This window comes from Bos mutus, chromosome 2, assembly GCF_027580195.1.
Source record: "Bos mutus isolate GX-2022 chromosome 2, NWIPB_WYAK_1.1, whole genome shotgun sequence".
In the NCBI taxonomy this organism is placed as follows: domain Eukaryota; kingdom Metazoa; phylum Chordata; class Mammalia; order Artiodactyla; family Bovidae; genus Bos; species Bos mutus.
This window is the reverse complement of record NC_091618.1, coordinates 73,517,900-73,539,765: the sequence shown is the minus strand read 5'-3', so window position 1 is coordinate 73,539,765 and position 21,866 is coordinate 73,517,900. Positions and strand designations below refer to the sequence as shown.

Below are 21,866 nucleotides of genomic sequence, written 5' to 3'. Positions count from 1 at the left end.
GGAGATAGAGAAAGCTTCTGACATAGGCATCAGAAGGGGGCAGAAAGAATACCCCTGGTGTTTGTTCTCTTAAAAAAATTTTTTTGTTGTTTACATGCAATCTTAAGATAATCAATAAATGTTGTTTAAGAAAAATTCAGAAAAGACAGATGAGCAGAAATAAAAAATAAGAAATAAGAAGCACAAATACTGTTTCCGGTTTCTTCTAGAATGCAATTCCACATTTTTAAATAATATGTTTATAACTACAGTGCTTGATTGCTCATAGATATTAGGATTTAAAAATTTAACGTTACTCTCTGCACACAATGCAATCTTTGAAATCTTTGTGCTTTAAAAAATTAATATTTATGTTCTCCTCTAGGAGTTTTATAGTTTCTGGTCTTACGTTGAGATCTTTAATCCATTTTGAGTTTATTTTTGTGTATGGTGTTAGAAAGTGTTCTAGTTTCATTCTTTTACAAGTGGTTGACCAGATTTCCCAGCACCACTTGTTAAAGAGATTGTCTTTAATCCATTGTATATTCTTGCCTCCTTTGTCAAAGATAAGGTGTCCATATGTGCGTGGATTTATCTCTGGGCTTTCTATTTTGTTCCATTGGTCTATATTTCTGTCTTTGTGCCAGTACCATACTGTCTTGATAACTGTGGCTTTGTAGTAGAGCTTGAAGTCAGGTAGGTTGATTCCTCCAGTTCCATTCTTCTTTCTCAAGATCGCTTTGGCTATTCGAGGTTTTTTGTATTTCCATACAAATTGTGAAATTATTTGTTCTAGCTCTGTGAAGAATACTGTTGGTAGCTTGATAGGGATTGCATTGAATCTATAAATTGCTTTGGGTAGTATACTCATTTTCACTATATTGATTCTTCCAATCCATGAACATGGTATATTTCTCCATCTATTAGTGTCCTCTTTGATTTCTTTCACCAGTGTTTTATAGTTTTCTATATATAGGTCTTTAGTTTCTTTAGGTAGATATATTCCTAAGTATTTTATAGGCAAAACACTCTCTGACATACATCACAGTAGGATCCTCTATGACCCATCTCCCAGAATATTGGAAATAAAAGCAAAAATAAACAAATGGGACCTAATTAACCTTAAAAGCTTCTGCACATCAAAGGAAACTATTAGCAAGGTGAAAAGACAGCCTTCAGAATGGGAGAAAATAATAGCAAATGAAGCAACTGACAAACAACTAATCTCAAAAATATACAAGCAACTCCTACAGCTCAACTCCAGAAAAATAAACGACCCAATCAAAAAATGGGCCAAAGAACTAAATAGACATTTCTCCAAAGAAGACATACAGATGGCTAACAAACACATGAAAAGATGCTCAACATCACTCATTATCAATGCAAATCAAAACCACTATGAGGTACCATTTCACACCAGTCAGAATGGCTGTGATCCAAAAGTCTACAAATAATAAATGCTGGAGAGGGTGTGGAGAAAAGGGAACCTTCTTACACTGTTGGTGGGAATGCAAACTAGTACAGCCACTATGGAGAACAGTGTGGAGATTCCTTAAAAAACTGGAAATAGAACTGCCTTATGATCCAGCAATCCCACTGCTGGGCATACACACTGAGGAAACCAGAAGGGAAAGAGACATATGTATCACAATGTTCATCGCAGCACTGTTTATAATAGCCAGGACATGGAAGCAACCTAGATGCCCATCAGCAGATGAATGGATAAGAAAGCTATGGTACATATACACAATGGAGTATTACTCAGCCATTAAAAAGAATACATTTGAATCAGTTCTAATGAGGTGGATGAAACTGGAGCCTATTATACAGAGTGAAGTAAGCCAGAAGGAAAAACACCAATACAGTATACTAACGCATATATATGGAATTTAGAAAGATGGTAACAATAACCTGGTGTATGAGACAGCAAAAGAGACACTGATGTATAGAACAGTCTTATGGACTCTGTGGGAGAGGGAGAGGGTGGGAAGATTTGGGAGAATGACATTGAAACATGTAAAATATCATATAAGAAACGAGTTGCCAGTCCAGGTTCGATGCACGATACTGGATGCTTGGGGCTGGTGCACTGGGACGACCCAGAGGGATGGTATGGGGAGGGAGGAGGGAGGAGGGTTCAGGATGGGGAACACATGTATACCTGTGGTGGATTCATTTTGATATTTGGCAAAACTAATACAATTATGTAAAGTTTAAAAATAAAATAAAATTTAAAAAATAAAATAAAATAAATAAGGAATAAATAGGAAAAATGTATAGAATGTGGAAGAAAATAATAAAAAAAAAACTACCAAGAAAGGGAAATATGAAAGTATTTTAGACAAGTGTTTTGGAAGCACTTGTCTGTGAGTTATATAAAATTTGAATAATTTATCTTAATTTTGAACATATCCTAGGTGTATTAATAAATATATCAGAAGTTTAGATTCATGCTTTCATATTTACAAAAAAATGATGATACAGCTTCATTTCAAAAGCAAAGAATCAGACACCACAGAAGTGATGGTGTGCACACACACACACACACTGCACACATGTTAGCTAAATTCACTATGAATTTTTTTGGTAAGACAGTTTTCCAAGCTCTAAACTGCATTATTGCAGATTCCAAATTAACTGAGTGATAATGAGAGTTTTAAGCTCTATTCCTTTTTCCAATGGAAATTTTAAAATATATGCAGGGTAGTCATTGAAACATATATACTAACATCTTCTCCAATGTATTTATTTTCTAATTTCATATAAAATGATAAATCTATGTTCACTATACAAAGTGAAATAAAAATAAAATATCTGAATAATAGACAAATTGTCTAGCCTAGTGTGCTATGAAAACCTTGAAAATCTAATAGATCTAAGGATGCTATAGAATGATGGAACCTATCTTCTTTGAAAAATTAATATTTTAAGTATTATCAATAATATAATTTGGATCATATAAATAAGTACAATTACTCAAAGGATTAAATTGTCATTATTAAAACTATTCATTGTTATTATCTAAAAAAAATTAATATTTAATGTCTCCCTTATTATGACTAGGTAAAATATCATTCACAGCTGAGCCCCAGACTGTGCTTTGATGGCATTGCTTTTCTTTTGAGACATTCTATTTATCCTGTCTTTAATAACCGCTTCATTTCAGCATTTGTTTACTTTCTGTATATCTGTCGCTAATTCATCCCCATCCTGTCTAATGGACCTGAGAAACGCACCTCAATACAGGCAACTGCACACCAGGTAATTCATTGGTTTGTTTTGTTTTTGGAGACATTACTCCTGGAACATTCTGCCCTCCCGTTTCACTCTGTGTTCCTTGGTCCTTGGACCTCCTGACCAGCTGTCTCTCTGGGAGTTCCTCACTATGATCCTGGAAGTGCCTTGGCTCTCTGTGTTTGATCCCTGTGTGCTGCGTACACAGCTTCCTCTCCCTTGGTTTATACCTCATTTGGCGGGCGGCGGGGTGGGGGGGGGTACATAATTTCAGGAGCTTCCTGAAGATGCATGGATTATATTAATGGTAGTTTTTCACCATCTCTGTTTCCTCTGAGCTCTTTTCTTTCTTTCTGTTTTGTTCTCCATATTTTCATGTTAGAGGCTGTTCCCATATGTCAGTTGATCCTTGGTGATTATTGGTTTTTAAGAGGGGGAGTCTAAAAAGTGCCAGGGGCTCACGCGGACTTGTGGAATGGGCAGAGGTGTGAATGGCTGGGTGAGGGATTTCTCTCAGCTAGTTTTCCAGTGAGAAGAATCCAGCCTCCTGCCTGTAGGTTATAAGACTTGAGTGTCACATGTCAAGGTCGAAGCTTTCATTTATCCTCACATTTTCACTCCAGCACCCCGGTTCTGCTCTCAGCTTTACCTAGCACCTTAGCATCTTTCAGGCTCTTCAGAGTATACACTTCCAGCCAGGAATGGAGAAGAGCAACCCTCAGCTATTGGGGCAGGACAGGGAGTCTGGAATCTACTGCTCATACAGACTGAAGCAACCCCTTGTTTCAGTCTTACTTGCATCCCCACCTTTAGAGGTGTCTGGTATTAATATTTTCAGTTCCTTCTCCTTTCTGGGGTTCTCGTTTCTTGTTGAGTTCTCCCTGCTGCAGAGAAAGCTGACAACTCAATAGGTTATTATTTATCCATATAGTTTTCACTGTCAGAAATTTCACTGATGTCATGCATGTGCTACTTTACCTGCTGGGTTTCTGTTGTTATTCTTCCTTACCTTTTAATTATTTATTTTTTTGTTTGGCTGGGCGACTTGCAGGATCTTAGTTCCCCAACCAGGGCCCCAGTAGTGAATGCACTGAGCCCTAACCACTGGACACCAGGGAGTTCCTTTAAATTAGTTTACTATCATTTTAGTGGAGTTTGTGGAGAGAGAGGAAGAAAATTTGTACATTCAATCTTTTAACTCATACTTTTAGTTCAATACTCTTTTTATGAGATTGACATGCTACCTACTGCCCTAAGGAGGCAAGTTTTGATACACATTTTTAAAGGCGTTCAATAAATATTATCCCATTACCTACTGGAAAGATCTTACCTCTACATTCTCATCAGAAATATAAAGAGTGCCTTTCCATCTCATGTCATTCCTCATCAATACTGGAGAGTATCCCTCTAAATATTTATAATAACTGAAAGATTTTTTAGCTCAGAGGATTGTACCTATGCAGCCAACTATAAATCATATTTAGTTATATTTCTAGTATTATTTTGTAATATATTTTACACAGAATGTCTCAACCTTTAGAATACAACCTCTATGAGAGCAAGAATTCTGTCTGTCATTCACAATTATATTGTCATCATCTGGGACAGTGTTGGCTACTCAATAGGAACTCAATAAATATTGGCTGAATAAATGGATAAAGAATTGGGGTGGTTCTTTGGCCAGTTGTGGCTAAGCAGAATGCCTGCATCCTTTCTTATTGGGATCCTCTTTTTAGGTTACCGTTTTTTGCTTGAGAATGGCTTCTCTCCCTGTTATACATCTCAGAGAGATTTCTTGAAGGGAAATTTCAAAACGGCAGCCTGTGCCTAAAAAAGGTCCTACAGACATTTTTTTTTTTTTTGCCTTCAGAGTATTTTTAAAAAGAAAGCGAGGGAGATTTCTCATAAAGTCTCCAGCCTTCTGGCTTCCCTTGGCAATTGGAGGATCTAGCAGTGCTGGATTACCCAGCCGGAATGGACAATACCAACTGAAACTGGGAAATGGATGCCCCAGTAGTTGGGGCACATGATTTTGGTTCACCACTGTCCCTACTTGCCCCACGTCATCCATTTATGTGCCTTCTTCTACCCACTGCAATATTCTTGGGCTTCCCTTGTGGCTCAGCTGGTAAAGAATCTGCCTGCAATGTGGGAGACCTGGGTTCGATCCCTGGGTTGGGAAGATCCCCTGGAGAAGGGAAAGGCTACCCACCCCAGTATTCTGTACAGCCCATGGAGTCGCCGAGTCAGACATGACTAAGCTACTTTCACTTTAACCCTGAATACGTTTGGAGCCTTTGGCTTCAGCTTTAAGCTGCAATGGTGAGTGGGGTTTTAGGGACCATTCTGATGTTTTCGTAAGAAGAAAACAACTAGGTTTTACCCTTCCTGGTAAATTCCATCTCACCCTTCCCTGCACCCCTTCAGACTTTATGCTGTATCCCATATTTGAGTTCAAACAACAGTTGCGAGACAATAATACGCAAATATTTTCACATTTCTGTGAAGTCTGGGTTTTCTGAGTAAAAAGCATTGAGAGACCAATTTAAAAAAGGATTGAAGGACAAATATGGCTTGAAAATTAGAGATAAGATATTGCTCCAGAAAGATCAAGGCTGATTTTGCCAAATGCCGTTTGCTTAACTTTCTAGGGTAAGAAACAAGCAAACAGACTCAGAGACACATTTCCCTTTTCTCCTAGAGACATTAGCATACATTTCATAGTAAAGGTCTCTCTTTCTTGGAAGGGAAAGATGGTTCGAACTGCCGACACTCTCTGTAAGCTCTGAGTCTCCTAATTTCAGGGTCTCCTCCTGTGGTGCAACCTCACCACGTGTGCAGGGAAATATCTGGTTCTCATTGCACCAGCTTGCAGGGAAGCGGGGTGCAAGGAACTGGCACTGGGATGACTCATGGGTGATAAGTGCTCTATTTTCTGATCCAGAGGGTGCGTGTTTCCAGAAGGAATATAAATAAAAATAAGTAAATAAATGTCAGACGATGTGTGTACAAATGTTATAAATATAAAACATATGTATAACATGTATTTATATAAAAACCAGTATGTTAAAATAACATCCCCTAAGTGGCAGTAGTTTTGTGTGGTGATTCTGCACCCACCTCCATGTAGATCACATCTGGAAAAACTTCATTTTACCAACTTTTCCTCAAACCTCAGAGCCAGGATCACTCCATCCACATCCCCTGGCTTAGTGCTGGCTGTGTTCACCCTACTACTAAGAATACCTAATAATAATTATTATTATTTTTCTTATTACAGAGTTTTCTATCTCTGACATGAAGTATAGTAGCCGAAGAATTGAGGTAAGAGTAGTTTTGAGCATTTTTGACTTACGAATTAAAACCAAAGAATCTTGTCAGAGACAAATTCTATTAAAAAACTCAGAACCCAAATCCTCAGCATATAATCTTGTAAAAACAACAACTCACATATAGTTTATAGAGGAGCAAATAATTTCTGAGAAAATTATATCTTGACATGTATATATATATTTTCTGGGTATAGTTCTCCACATAATGAAGTGAGTAGCTCTTTTGGACATACCTAATTTTTCTTTTTTTAATGCATTGAGAAGTTAGGTGATTCTTTTTCCATGGTAGAAAGATTTTCCCGGTTGTCTCATTTGTTACGTAAAGCATTTTGAAAGAGGCTTGCAGTTCTCCAACTGTCTGACTCTTCTGTATCCTTTAAGTCTTTGAGAAAATACATACATATTGCTTAGTGTTGGAAAAAAAAGTTCGTTTGCCTAAAAGAAAAAAAAGGCTGCTACTAGGGAGATGTTTAAAGCACTGGAAGAGTCTGCTTGTACTTTTGAGAAGTCATGTAGGCAATAAAACTGGGGAATTATACTGTGTCTCTCCTGTTTTTCATGCCTATTTCTAGTCCGATTTCTTTTCCTCTCTTTTAACACGCGGGTGGCAACAGAATGAAAATTAAACATGTAGCTCTTAGTTACCACTCATGATCTATGCTTTTCTATGCTATATCATTAGGTTTCAAATCTATATACACAAGGCCACAGTGAAACATGTAAAGAGTTTATAGCTTAACTGAGCAAAAAGCTGAATATTATATATTGGGTTACACTGACCTCTAGAGGCTGATAATAATAAGACCTGGCATGCTGCAGTCCATGGGGTCACAAGGAGTCGGATACAACTGAGAGACTAAACTGAACTGAATTTGAAAAGAGTTGGAAGGCCAAGGAAATTTTAAAAATTTAGTGAGCTAACTTTCTCTTTTTAGATTTTTTGGCCACACTTCAAGGAATATGGGAACTTAATTCCCCAACCAGGGATCGAACCCACATCCCTGGCAGTGGAAGTACGGAGGCCCAGCCACTGGACCATCCAGGAAGTCCCAGGAGCTAACTTTCAAGTGTATAGCATGGCAGATTTATAAGCCACCTTCAGCAAAACAATTCAGCCAAGCAATGAGGAGTAGTTGTGTTCCATATGAAAATTCTGAGCTGGTCTGAATGATCACAGAGTAAATAAATGTAACAGCAATTTTAAGCCGTTCTAAGCGGGAATTTTAGGAGAAGGCACTGGCAACCCACTCCAGTACTCTTGCCTGGAAAATCCCATGGACGGAGGAGCCTGGTGGGCTGCAGTCCATGGGGTCACTAAGAGTTGGACACGACTGAGCGACTTCACTTTCACTTTTCACTTTCATGCATTGGAGAAGGAAATGGCAACCCACTCCAGTGTTCTTGCCTGGAGAATCCCAGGGACGGAGGAGCCTGGTGGGCTGCCACCTATGGGGTCGCACAGAGTCAGACATGACTGATGTGACTTAGCAGCAGCATCAAGTGGGAATTTTAAGTTTTGAATAAATTCATTGGAAAGTAAACAGGAAAGAGAATAGATACAAAGTAGAAATAAAACAGAATGTAAACAGAAATGACAATAGAAATCTTTAAAAATGTAAATGTTTTATAATTTATATGATAGAGGCTTTATTTTTAATAGATAAGCATGAATCTTGTAATGTTAATATTAATATTAGTTTTTAAAAGTATTGTCTTACCTTGGTCCTAAGAAAACACCAGGAATGAGATTTTAGTTTTTTCAATTGTGATCTCCAGAATAACTTTGTACTTTAAAGCCCTTCCTAAAGAGAATCTTAAAATCTCTTCACATTACTTGAAACCAGTTAACATGAAATGCATATGTGTTTCTACATTCATTAATTTTTCTTTCTTTCCTTTTAGTTCTCTCTGCCACCACTATCATCTCTGCCCATGAGATCTGGTCTCCTTACTATACCCCTAAGTCACAAGGATCAAAAAGAGAGAGAAAGAAATATGCCACGCCTTGTATCTTTCATACCTAAGTTCTCAGAGCCTATTAGTCAATCTGATGAATTTAGACCATCAAATAAGCAGAAGGAAGCACCGATCAAGATGTTAGCAGATCAGACTCTCAGATCCTTTGACGGTTCTATTTGGTCCAGAAACACGTGCTCTTTTTGGAAGGCTCACCATCACAGACAACACCTGGAAAAGGAAGCGAGTAGGAAATCCAGGGAAAGAGAAGGATGTGTCAACATTGAAGTCTTTCACTTTGAAAAAGGACAATCTTTAGTGTCCCTGGAGAATTTCAAGGAAGGCAACTTTCCTACAGGTAGGGAAGAGGATAATGACTGCCATGGTAATGAACTGAGAAGAGCAGAAGAGAACGCTCCATCTCTTTCATCGGGAAAGAAAGGGGATTCAGGAGCCAGAAACTATGAACAAGATTCAGAAGTTGGATATACCAAGCCAATCAAGTTCCAAGAAGCCCTGCCATCAGATATAGGTCTAAGCCAGGATGAAGGGACTAAAAGTGATAAAGCTGATTCAAAAAGTGCTTCAGCACTTAAAGGCGAAGCAATTGAACTAGACCATATTTCAGAAGATTACACTCTTCGTAAAAGTTTGTCTGATGCAGTCACTGATGGCCCCATTGAAAAGCTCTCAGAAGATCATAGCAGCATGGAGACAAGCACAAAAATATCAGTAGCAGAAACAACCAAACCAGAAATGAATGGGACGGTGCCTCTTATCCACATCACTTTCCCTGGAGATGAAACTCCCAAAGAACCAGCAATAACCAAACCAAGCCTCCAAAAACGAAAGGGCATCCTTCGTAGCAATAGTAGCTTGAACATACTTGCACACCAAGAAAATGACAAGCATAAGGTGAAAACCCAGAGAAATAAGTTAGATTCAAAGACCAAGACCAGTAACAGGACACCTCAAAATTTCATGATTTCCACTGAAGTTTCTGTGAAGCCTACCATGCATAAAACCAGTATAAAAACTCAAGTTTTTCCTGCTTTGGGGCTTGTGGATCCCAGACCTTGGCAACCACCCAAGTTTCAAAGGAGAATGCCACAGACAGAAAGGAAGCAATCTGCTTACCAGGCTTTGAAACCTAAAAAGCCGTCATTCCCTTGCCTCTATAAAAATCCAGGAATAGAAAAGTCTTCTGTTCCTCTCTCTGCTCAACCAGCAGAGCCAAGACTGAATTACTTAGATCTGAAGTATAGTGACATGTTCAAAGAGATCAATTCAACTGCGAATGGGCCTGGAATCTATGAAATGTTTGGAACTCCTGTTTATTGTCACATGCGAGAGGCTGAACGGCATGAAAACAAGTATCACCGAGAGATATGCTCAGCTCCATCAGGCAGATGTATCACCAATAAATGTCGATCTTCACACAGTGAGAGGAGCAGCAATAGCCGAAACAGACTTTCTCAGAAAAGACCGCATAGTAAACCCCCCAAATCTTCTCTTGGCATTAAACAAAAGCACAGAAGTTTAATTTCTAAAGAAAAGGATTTCCAGACTGTAGGTAGCACCCTACAAGATGCTGAAAATGGTGATGGCATTTCAGAAACAGGGTGGCAGATTAAGTCTTCAGGAAATGACTTTCTATCTTCGAAAGATGAAGTTCAGCCCATGAACTTGGTTCAGGCTCACGAGCAGTTCACTGAACAGAATGATTTCTTTCCTGTCTCAGATTTGTCCATTGTTGAAGAAGTCTCTATGGAAGAGTCGGCTGATGAAGAAGACATTTCTAACAATCAGATACTTGCCACGCGCCTCAGAGATCTGCATCAGCTTGAAGAGCTACGCCACCAGACCCCATTTGTCCTTTCAGAAAACAGCTGGGCAGTACCCAGTGAGAAGAGTTCCAACATGCATGTACTGCAAGAAGAGCAGAAGGTAGCATCTCCCGGTGAAACAAATGCCAACCAAATTTTAACTAACAATGTAGACTTTGATAGTTTTTCAGATAAGTCAAAAACTCTTAGGAATTTCTCTTCCCAAGAGAAACAAGAAAGTGTAACTTCTCAAGCATATCAACACTGGGCGCTGTTTTTGGATCATGATAGTTTAACTAATGAGTCAATTCCATATCAAACACTTGGAAAAACTTTAAATGAGGCAGATTCAATTTCCCAAGAAATTCTAGACTCTGTAAAGAATGAAGAATTGACAGATGAACTCTTAGGTTGTCTAGCTGCAGAACTATTAGCTCTTGATGAGAAAGATGACAACTCTTGCCAAATAATGGCAGATGAAACAGATCCTGAAAGCCGAGATTTTGTCCTCAGCAAGAGAGGAAATACCATGCAAGAATTAGGTAGAGAGACAACAAATGTCAAAATACAGGTTGGTATAACTAGAATCGGGCTTTCCTAGTGGTTCAGACAGTAAAGAATCCACATGCAATTCGGAAGACCTGGGTTTGATCCCTGGGTTGGGAAAATCCCCTGGAGGAGGGCATATCAACCCATTCCAGTATTCTTGCCTGGAAAATTCCATAGACAGAGGAGCCTGGCGGGCTATAGTCCATGGGGTTGCAAAGAGTCAGACACAATTGCGTGACTAAGCACCGCACATCACATAACTAATAATCAGAGATTCACTGGGGCGGGAAGGGACCTCAGAGACACTGTGCTTCAAACCCCTTATTTTCAAATGGGGAATCAGAAACCCTAAGGAGTTAAACAGTTTCATCAAGGTTTCATTGTTTGGTTGCAAGTTTGGAATCTAGGTCCCCTGACTCTCATGCTGTTTTCATTATGCTGCCTCACTTCTAGAATTTAGCTAGCCTGACACTGCTTTGGAATCACTTTGGGCACATTACTGTAGCAAAACTACTTACTAAAATAGGTAGATATTATATTTGGTGATGATATTTTCAATCAACAACTAACAGCTGGGAGATAATTGTGGGTAAAGCATTACTCTAGGTGGTATGTGAGATACACAGCCCCTGAAGTAGCTCACCATCTAGTTCCAAAAAACATATGAAGATCTTTTCTCAAAGATTCCCTGCACTTGAGCATTTGTTGCCAAATGGTTTGCTTTAATAGAAAAATATTATTGATGCCTCCTATGTCCCTGGTATTGGGATAAGAACTGGAGACATGATAGGGTACAAGACACAGCCATTGCTCTCAAGAAAACATAAGCAATAATCCTGAATACATTAAAAAAATTTTGTTTGGCATTGGAGTTGGGGTGGGGAGAAGAATATTAACAGGTGGTAGGGTTACGGCTGTCTTAGTTTTCACTGAAGTATATCACCCTCCGGTTCTACTAAATTTTTTTTAAGATGAAAGTTTTTGTTTGTTTGCTTGTTCTCCTACCCCAACAGACTTGGAGTTTGTTTATTGGCTGTACCTTGCGGCATGCAGGATCTTAGCTCCCTGATCAGGATTAGAACTCGCACCCCCTGCTTTGGAAAAGTGTGAAGTCTTAACCACTGGACCACCAGGGAAGTCCTATCTTCTCCTAAATTTTTAAGATAGAAGCATTCGGTTTAGCTGAAACAGTCACTAAACACTAACTAGGGTTATATCATGCTCTTTCAGGATCAGAAATAATTATTGTAAATAATTGAACAGAAGAATACACAAGGTGAGAACTTGACATATATGAGTGAGACACATTATACTGTCTCCTTTCTGTCTTCATAACAGCTCCATGAGATCAGTCCTGGAGGTAATAACAAGTCTCCATTCTGCAGATGAGGAAATCGAGGTTTAGAAAGTCTCGCAGGGAGTGAGCGGTGGGGAGGGGCATCCTGATTCCAGCCCAACACTTTTAATCACTATACAGGGGGAATATTCCTTGCCATAATAGGCCAGCTCCACCCTCATGGTGAGCGTGGTCTCTGCTGGGAGGTGGATAGTGATGCAGAAAGGCTGCCAGGCTTGGGTGGGAGACAGGGGTACATGTGTACACGCCTGTGTGTCTGAGATGGGTCTACAAGTCTGCCAGTTCACATTCAAGAAAAGCTAACAAGCTGGTAAATATAATCAGCCCATAATCCTACCCTGCAATTGGAATAAAAAACTGACCTTCTGTGATCTTTCATTTCCAAGCAGTCCTTATATTTCAGTTTGAATAGAAACATGAAAGGCTGGGGAGGAGGAGGAACCCATGAGGCCCTTTGAAGGCACCTGGGGTCATTTCTAAGAAAGGTGATCCTGTGCCATGTCTTATTCTTAAGGGCCTTTTCTGTGCCTCTACATCACCATCATCATTTATTTTTAAGAACTCTTAGAGGAGATCCAGACAAAGTATTTTTGGTTCTGATCAAACAGTTGGAAAACATGGTGTAAGCTCTACAAAGATACTTATTTCCCAAGGGCAGGGCCTCTAAAGGTTTACTGTGGATACATATCTCTTGAGGATCACACTGAAATGTAGAACTGATTCCATATGTCTGAGGTCTGAGATTCTGCAAGTTTAACCAGCTCCCATGGGATATTGATAGAGCTGGTTCACAGATTCTCCTTTGAGTAGCAAGGGTCTAGAGGACCATGGATCTTCAGTCTATTGCAGCTGGTCTTGACCTTCAGACTTGCTTGTTATGCTTGTGCATGCATGCACATGTATGTAAGAAAGAAGGTTTGGGGAATTCCCTGGGAATCCAGTGGTTAAGACTCCCGAAGGCTCTGGTTCAACCCCTGATTGAGGACTTAAGATGCCACAAGATATGTGGCACAGCCAAAAAAAAAGGAGAGAGAGAATATCTATATGTATGTATATTTGTGTATAAATGTGTGTATGTGTATGGAAATGTAGGTATAAATTCTTTTATGTGTGTGTGTGTGTTTGCGTGTATGGGTGTGTTGTGGAAATAGAACAGGCAAAGGCTATTTATTCAGAGCTCATTACAACAAAGGAGTCAACCACCATCATCTGCATTTGGTAGAGACTCAAATGGAGAGGGCAATGGCACTCCACTCCAGTACTCTTGCCTGGAAAATCCCATGGACAGAGGAGCCTGGTAGGCTGCAGTCTGTGGGGTCACTAAGAGTCGGACATGACTGAGTGACTTCACTTTGACTTTTCACTTTCATGCATTGGAGAAGGAAATGGCAACCCACTCCAGTATTCTTGCCTAGAGAATCCCAGGGATAGGGGAGCCTGGTGGGCTGCTGTCTATGGAGTCACACAGAGTCGGACACGACTGAAGCAACTTAGCAGCAGCAGCAGCAGAGATTCAAAAAAGCAGGCAGAGGAGTGAGAAAGATTTTTAGTGGAAAAAGGCTTCAGGTGTGCCCTGATTCGGAGAAGGTAATGGCACCCCACTCCAGTACTTTTGCCTGGAAAATCCCATGGACGGAGGAGCCTGGAAGGCTGCAGTCCATGGGGTTGCTGAGGGTCGGGCACGACTGAGTGACTTCCCTTTCAATTTTCACTTTCCTGCATTGGAGAAGGAAATGGCAACCCACTCCAGTGTTCTTGCCTGGAGAATCCCATGGACGGGGGAGCCTGGTGGGTTGCTGTCTATGGGGTTGCACAGAGTTGGATAGGACTGAAGTGACTTAGCAGCAGCAGCAGTGCCCTGATTGGAGGCTGTTGTTCTGGGGAGGTTGTTGTGGGGGCTGGTTAACTGGAAGGGGCCTCCTGTGTGTTTGGTTAAGGGTGCATATTTGGCCTTCTCTGATTGGTCCGAAGTTAGAAAAGGAAGATTCTCCTATCTGCCCTTTCTCTCTGTCCCAAGGACTCAATGTAATGATGACATTTTTTGTCTCATTCTTCCAGAGATACAGTAATGGCTTCAGGAGATATGACAAAGAGGAGAGATTTTTCAACCCATATGAAAAGAAGACATTTTCTGAAAGTAGTTTAAAGTATGAAGAATCTATCCTGTGGACCAAGGGTGAGATCCTCGGGAAGGGAGCATATGGCACAGTAAGTGAAACAGGAAGCTTGCTGAAATAAAAAAACCCCATTCCTCCTCGACCCCTCCCTCTTTTCTAATCTTCCTGTTTGCCCTCCCCACTCCATATACACTTTTACTTAGAGATCTTTCAGTTGGAAGTAATAGGAAACCCAACCCAAACCACCTTGAAGAAAAGGATGTCCACTGTTTTATGCAACTGAAGTGTCTGGAGTAGGTCTGACTTGGGGCACAGCTGGTTTCAGAGGTCAAATAACGTCATCAGAGTCTGGCCTCTCTGTCTCTCCTTTTGGCTCTCGTTCTCAGGCTTCATGGGGTGGTTCAGTTCAGTTCAGTCACTCAGTCGTGTCCGACTCTTTGCAACCCCATGAATTGCAGCACGCCAGGCCTCCCTGTCCATCACCAACTGCTGGAGTACACCCAAACCCATGCCCATTGAGTCAGTGATGCCAACCAACCATCTCATCTTCTGTCGCCCCCTTCTCTTCCTGCCCTCAATCTTTCCCAGGATCAGGGTCTTTTCAAATGAGTCAGCTCTTCGCTTCAGGTGGCTAAAATATTGGAGTTTCAGCTTCAACATCAGTCCTTCCAATGAACACCCAGGATTGATCTCCTTTAGGATGGACTGGTTGGATCTCCTTTCAGTCCAGGGGACTGTCAAGAGTCTTCTCCAACACCACAGTTCAAAAGCATCAATTCTTTGGCGCTCATTGTATTTCTAGCCTCTCCTTCTCTGAGGGTCAAGTCCTGTGGGAAAGAGGTCTTTTTGTTCAACAATTCAAGTTATGTTACCCAAAGTTGGGAGAGCCATTGCCAAGAAGCAAAAACAAAAGATATTTCTTATATTTTGTGAATTGCATAAAATACCATCTAAAGTCCCAGCTGCTGCTGCTAAGTCGTTTCAGTCGTGTCTGAGTCTGTGCGACCCCACAGACAGCAGCCCACTAGGCTCCTCTGTCCCTGGGATTCTCCAGGCAAGAATACTGGAGTGGGTTGCCATTTGGGGTATATGTATATGCATAGCTGATTCACTTTGCTGTACACTTGAAACTAACACAGTATTGTAAATCAACTGCAGTCCAATAAAAATTATTACTCCAAAAATTTTTTTAAAAAGCCCAAGCACTGTACATGGTATTGGGTTAACCAAAAAGTTTGTTTGGGTTTTTCAGTAAGATGGTATGGAAAAACCTGAACAAACTTTTTGGGCAACCCAGTATTTGCACAGATTGCTAGAGATGACTGAACCTAAGCTATTATGATATGCATTCACCATGCTACTTATCCCAATCTTTGCTTCCTTGCAACTTTCAATTTGTTTAAGTATAATAATTCACATTTACACAAGGATGTATCATCTTAGAGAAAAACCAGGGTTTGGGAGGCATTTTGTGAATGAGTCACTTTTTATATTTAATAATAAGGTATTGGTTTGCTTCTAGGTATATTGTGGTCTTACTAGCCAAGGACAGCTAATAGCTGTAAAACAGGTGGCTTTGGATACCTCTGATAAATTAGCTACTGTAAAAGAATATCAGAAACTGCAGGAAGAAGTCGATTTGCTCAAAGCCTTGAAACATGTCAACATTGTGGCCTATTTGGGGACATGCTTGGAGGAAAACATCTTAAGCATTTTCATGGAGTTTGTTCCTGGTGGCTCCATCTCTAGTATTATAAACCGTTTTGGGCCATTGCCTGAGATGGTGTTCTGCAAATATACAGAACAAATTCTGCAAGGTGTTGCTTATCTCCATGAGAACTGTGTGGTGCATAGAGATATCAAAGGAAATAATGTTATGCTTATGCCAACTGGAATCATAAAGCTGATTGACTTTGGCTGTGCCAAGCGTTTGGCCTGGGCTGGCCTAAATGGCACCCACAGTGACATGCTCAAGTCCATGCATGGGACTCCATATTGGATGGCCCCAGAAGTCATCAATGAGTCTGGCTATGGACGGAAGTCAGACATCTGGAGCATTGGCTGTACTGTGTTTGAGATGGCCACTGGGAAGCCTCCACTGGCTTCCATGGACAGGATGGCAGCCATGTTTTACATTGGCGCACACCGAGGGCTGATGCCTCCTTTACCAGATTGCTTCTCAGAAAACGCAGCAGACTTTGTGCGTGCATGCCTCACCAGGTAAGAAACTGAAAGCAAGAAAGGAGGATAAATCCCCAGAGATTTCAAGCAGTTGACATTTCCCCTGAGATGTATGGCCCATTTTTAGCTCTGCTCAGGTTACAAAATCAAGTGGGGAGTGATTTTGCTCTGAAAAGAATCATGAGTAGCCACATTGGGTGATGTGTTCTGTGTTGTACCAGGGTGTGGGGGTAATGCTTCAAGTGGGAAGTGTCTCAATTAAGTGTCTTATCAGGTCCAGACAGTACTTGCTCAAATCAATGGATGTGCAAGAATTGCTATTTATTTGCAAGATCTGTTTATTTACCAAAGAGACATCTTCCCAGGGACTAGCCATGGTGAAATGGCATCATCTGTGCTTAGCTTCCCTCCCCTTTTGGGGAACCAGTGTTCTCATTCCTTCCTAAAACTGGCTCTCAGGAAAGTATGTGAGAAATTCATTCATATCAAGGAAATGACACGAATTGATTAATCAATGATTGACAGATTTAATGTATTATTCCCCCAGAAACACTTGCATTTAAAGTGAGAGGAAACATTTTGAGTCAAAGGAACAAATCTATAATTGAAGTATTTCAAGCATCAAGTGGGTAGTGTTTGGGGAAGCAGAAAAGTCCCAGAAGGTCACCTCTGTCTTCCTCTTCCAGCACCTTTATATCGATCAGCCTGACCTGGTTGATTTCAGGGAATCACAGAGGCTAGGACAGCACCACATACTCCAGGGTTGAGGCGGGGGCGGGGTGCAGTTCTGGGCATCCCCAGATGCAGATGCCCTAGGTATCCAAGGATGGATTTGCAGGCAGAGCTATGGACACAGAGCTGCCCCTTCCTGTCTGCCAAAACACCTCACAAAAGGGACACAAATGTGTTAGGAATATCATATGGACCAGTACTAGTTTGGGAGATTGGTTTTACCTCTTAAAACTACTGTGGTTACTTTCTTCTGAATTGAACAATGATCTATTATTGATCCACAACAACTGCTTGCTACTTTTTTTTTTTCAAGTTCTCATTAATACACACAAACAGCTTTACAGGGAAAGGGTGGAATTTTTTTTTTTTTTTTACTTTCCTTTTGAACCGCTGCTTCATAAACTAAGCAATACACAACTCATAATCAATTAACAGGGTTGTTGTGAAGGTTAAGTGAAACGGTGTGTGTAATTGCTTAGCATAGCATGGACTACATAATTAGGGCTCCACCATTAATAACCCATGGGAGAATGTTAATACACCTTACCTAATGAGTGTCATGCAAGCATATAATTATCTCCTGAAATTCTAAGCCAAAGACCCTAAGGACTCTAGAATCTTGCCTGTTGTCTATGAAAATAACTCCTTGGAGGTATGGATATTCATAAATAAAAGGGAAAGGCACTCAAAGATTCATAAGTAGAGATGATCAGGTTAAAAACTAGGAAAAAGGACTGAATATAACAAATGAATTTGGGGAAGCAGTCAGAATAATGACGGGGTACTACTATGGGCAGGTTTCAGAAATTCTGGGGAGTCAGGCCAAGGAGTTTAACTTTGTTGCAATAGGCAGTGGAGATCAGGGAACTGCAAAGAATTTGGGGTAAAGGACGCCATGACAAGAAAAGTCTTTGGGGAGGAACGTCAGGTAGCAGATTCTGTAGAGGGACCTTGAATGGAGGCCATTCTGGAATTCAGATCTTGGACTTTGATGGTAATGGAAGCAGTGGGAGTGTAAAGGAGATTCCAAGACATTTTAGAGGAAGGTGAATCAGGACTTGATGATGGATGATGATAGGATCTCATGGTTTTGAACCTGGATAATGGGAGAAATAATAGAAAGTTGTGAATGAGGAATAGTGGAGGAAGTTGAAGGAAATATTTGAAGCTATAGAATTGTTGCTCAGGAAAGCAGTGAACATTGGAGATGTGTATTTGAAAATCAAAAGGTTGGTAGCTATAACCATGAAAAAATTAGAGGGCTGAGGAAAATGTTTTTGAAAATACTCATGGGAGAAGATAACACAGTATGCATAGAATTAATTCTGGTACTCAACTGGAAGAAAGGGAGGGAGGCGAGTTGCCCCATGGGGGAAGAATAAAGAGGACAGTTTCTCTTAAGACCAAGCAGACATTGTTTCAGAAAGAAGCAGGGTAGTGAATACTTCAAATGCTACAGAAATGGAGGCTGAGCTCACTAAATCTGGTAAGGAGAAGGTTATGCTTAGTTTCACAGGGACTTTTTTTTTTTTTTTTTCTGTTTTTTTGGCTGCACTGTGCAGCACGTCGGATCTTAGTTCCCTGACCAGGGATCAAACCAGTACCCCCTGCCCTGGATGCACAGAGTCTTAACCACTGGACTGCCAGGAAAGTCCTCCCTGGTCAGGATTAATTTTAAAAGGACAATTTGTAGAGAGATAAGTAGGCCAAATAGTAAAGATTTAGGATACTGAATGTTGAAAACAAGTTATTGGACTTGCCGAACTTAGAGAAATTTGGCAGGAATAGAAGATATAGGATGGCAGCTAGAAATGATGGTCACTTAAGGACATTTTGGAGAGGAAATTTCTGCATATTTTGAAGACTGGAGAAAGAGCCTCTGGAAGGGAAGAGATTTTTTATTTTAGAATCATTCATGATCACTTTCTTTTAAAAGTATTTTATTTTTATTTTCATTTTGGCTTGGGCTGTTCTTTGTGGTCATTTGCTTCCAAAACGATCAAGATAGCAAATTTAATCAAAAGAATGCCCAAGGAATAATTTACTGCAGAAAACTATTGACTAGTTCATTAGTTCACTGACCAGTTCATTGTCAAAAGCGTTTTATTAAATTTATTTTTAATTGAAGGATAATTGCTTTACAGTATTGCATTGTTTTCTACCAAACATCAACATGAATCAGCCATAGGTTTAACTATGTCCCCTCCCACTTGAACATACCTCCCCATTTTGATTTCTTGAGGCAAGGGAAAAAACCCAAGCCACATGTGTACTTCATGTGTCCAACTTCATAAGTCGCTTCAGTTGTGTCTGACTCTTTGCGACCTTATGAACTGTAGTCCACCAGGCTCCTCTGTCCATGGGATTCTCCAGGCAGGAATATTGGAGTGGGTTGTCATTTCCTTCTAAAGTGGATCTTTCCAGCCCAGCGTTCAAACCTGCATCTCTTATGTCTCCTGCATTGCCAGGCAGGTTCTTTACCACTCGTGCCACCTGGTAATTAAGAAACTGTCCCCCTTTATGCTCATCCAAGAGTACCCCAAATGGGGTTATTTAATCACCAAAGCATATTTAAATCCAGGGCTTTTCAATCCTGGATTTCTCTAAATTTAAAAATAAATTTCATGCTAACTAAAAGTGCATTAAACTGTACATCTAAAAGTGTATTTTACTCTGTGTAAATTATCCCCCAACAAATTGAACAAAAGCGCTATGGAAATGTAGGGACTCGTTTTGAATCAGGTAATAATTTTTGTATTATTACTATGTTACACTTTAAAAGCTGTATATACATTAAAAAAAAATTATCCCAATGAGTTAGGTGTTGTTATCCCCATGTTACTGATGAGAGAAGAGTTGGAGTCCCTGATTTAAGATCACACAGCTAAAATCTGGAGTCTGGACTCAACCCAAGTCTGTCTGACGGGCACAGGTTGTACTTCCACTGTTACAGTAGGTATTTTGAGTCAAGTAGATGTAGTTGGCAGGCACGTTGCTGGGTGCTTATTCTAATGTGTTTTTGCCTTCTTAGGGACCAGCATGAGCGACCCTCTGCTGTTCAGCTTCTGAAGCACTCCTTCTTGAAGAGAAGTCACTGAGCAGACATCAGGACTTTTCAGCTCCACTACAGATACTTTGTTACTGTTTCATTGTGGAAATGATGGTTTAGGGACCCTTATTTTCCTACTGGAAAGTCAATCTAACCCAATTTAACCAGATCCTGCAATGTCACTAACTGAAAAGTTGTAGTTACGTTAGCCTTCTCTAGCTTCAGGCACAATTGCCCATGTATATGAGCAAATTGGGAAATAGATGGTGAAACAGTGTCAGACTTTATTTTTTTGGGCTCCAAAATCACTGCAGATGGTCACTGCAGCCATGAAATTAAAAGATGCTTACTCCTTGGAAGGAAAGTTATGACCAACCTAGATAGCATATTCAAAAGCAGAGACATTACTTTGCCAACAAAGGTCTGTCTAGTCAAGGCTATGGTTTTTCCAGTGGTCATGTATGGATGTGAGAGTTGGACTGTGAAGAAAGCTGAGCACCAAAGAATTGATGTTTTTGAACTGTGGTGTTGGAGAAGACTCTTGAGAGTCCCTTGGACTGCAAGGAGATCCAACCAGTCCATCCTAAAGATCAGTCCTGGGTGTTCATTGGAAGGACTGATGCTAAAGCTGAAACTCCAATACTTTGGTCACCTCATGTGAAGAGTTGACTCATTGGAAAAGACCCTGATGCTGGGAGGGATTGGGGGCAGATGACAGAGGATGAGATGGCTGGATGGCATCAACGACTCGATGGACAGGATTCTGAGTAGACTCTGGGAGTTGGTGATGGACAGGGAGCCTGGCATGCTGCGATTCATGGGGTCACAAAGAGTCGGACACAACTGAGCGACTGAACTGAAGTGATGAGCAAATTGTCTTAAACAGTAAGAAGAGAAAAATTCCAGTGTTTACAGTTTTATCCAGGAACTACAAATTCTCTTGATTTATATGCTATTTCCTTCTATTTTTTTGCCTGTTAATTTTAATGTCATTAGCTCAAAATAAATTGTATAAAAAAGTAAATGTATTTTCTTGCTTGGTGGGCAAAGGCACTTATTTAATTCTTACAAAGGAGAGTGGAGGAAGGTGAGAAGGTAGAGGAGAAAGTCACTAGATTCAGATTACGTAGGCAGCAGCCTTAACACTGGCGATTACAGGGGCCTCAACATTAACAGGAAGAGCTAAGGGTCTTGGCCTTTCATTGTTAGAGGGTCCCCTAACTCCTCATAAGTTCCCACCTATAAGAAGCTGGGCTCTACAAGGTGGGCTCCATAATCCTCAGGCTGCCTTCCCTGCGCTTTGTACTATGATTTGAGGTCTTCACTTGTTTACAGAGTTAATATAATCATTACTGCACTGAGAACTAGCTAAACATAAGCCAGCTGGTGGGATAAAAGCTCATTGATCTGATAAGGGGAGAGTGGGTCAGCATACAAACTTTTCTAGGATATTTTGCTCACATCACCTGATGGAAGGACATCCGTGCTAAGGTCACTCTTTCATTTCCAGGACACTGAAAAACCTTGCAAAAGTGCATGGGGATAAGTTGTCAG

At 40.5% G+C, this 21,866-nt stretch overlaps 1 protein-coding gene across 2 annotated transcripts in view; it reads left to right on the top strand.

Moving 5' to 3' along the window:
• Nucleotides 1-20,793, top strand: part of MAP3K19 (mitogen-activated protein kinase kinase kinase 19) — a 65,302-nt gene extending 44,509 nt beyond the window's left edge. Inside the window, exons 10-14 of one of the 2 annotated variants that reach the window (XM_005899482.2) lie at nucleotides 6,494-6,537; nucleotides 8,448-10,898; nucleotides 14,292-14,441; nucleotides 15,873-16,570; nucleotides 20,295-20,793. In XM_005899482.2, the coding sequence (XP_005899544.2) occupies nucleotides 6,494-6,537; nucleotides 8,448-10,898; nucleotides 14,292-14,441; nucleotides 15,873-16,570; nucleotides 20,295-20,361 (3,410 nt within the window). In that variant the 3' untranslated portion in view covers nucleotides 20,362-20,793. The other variant, XM_070389689.1, reaches the window with a different exon arrangement.
• The last annotated feature ends 1,073 nt before the right edge of the window (nucleotides 20,794-21,866 follow it).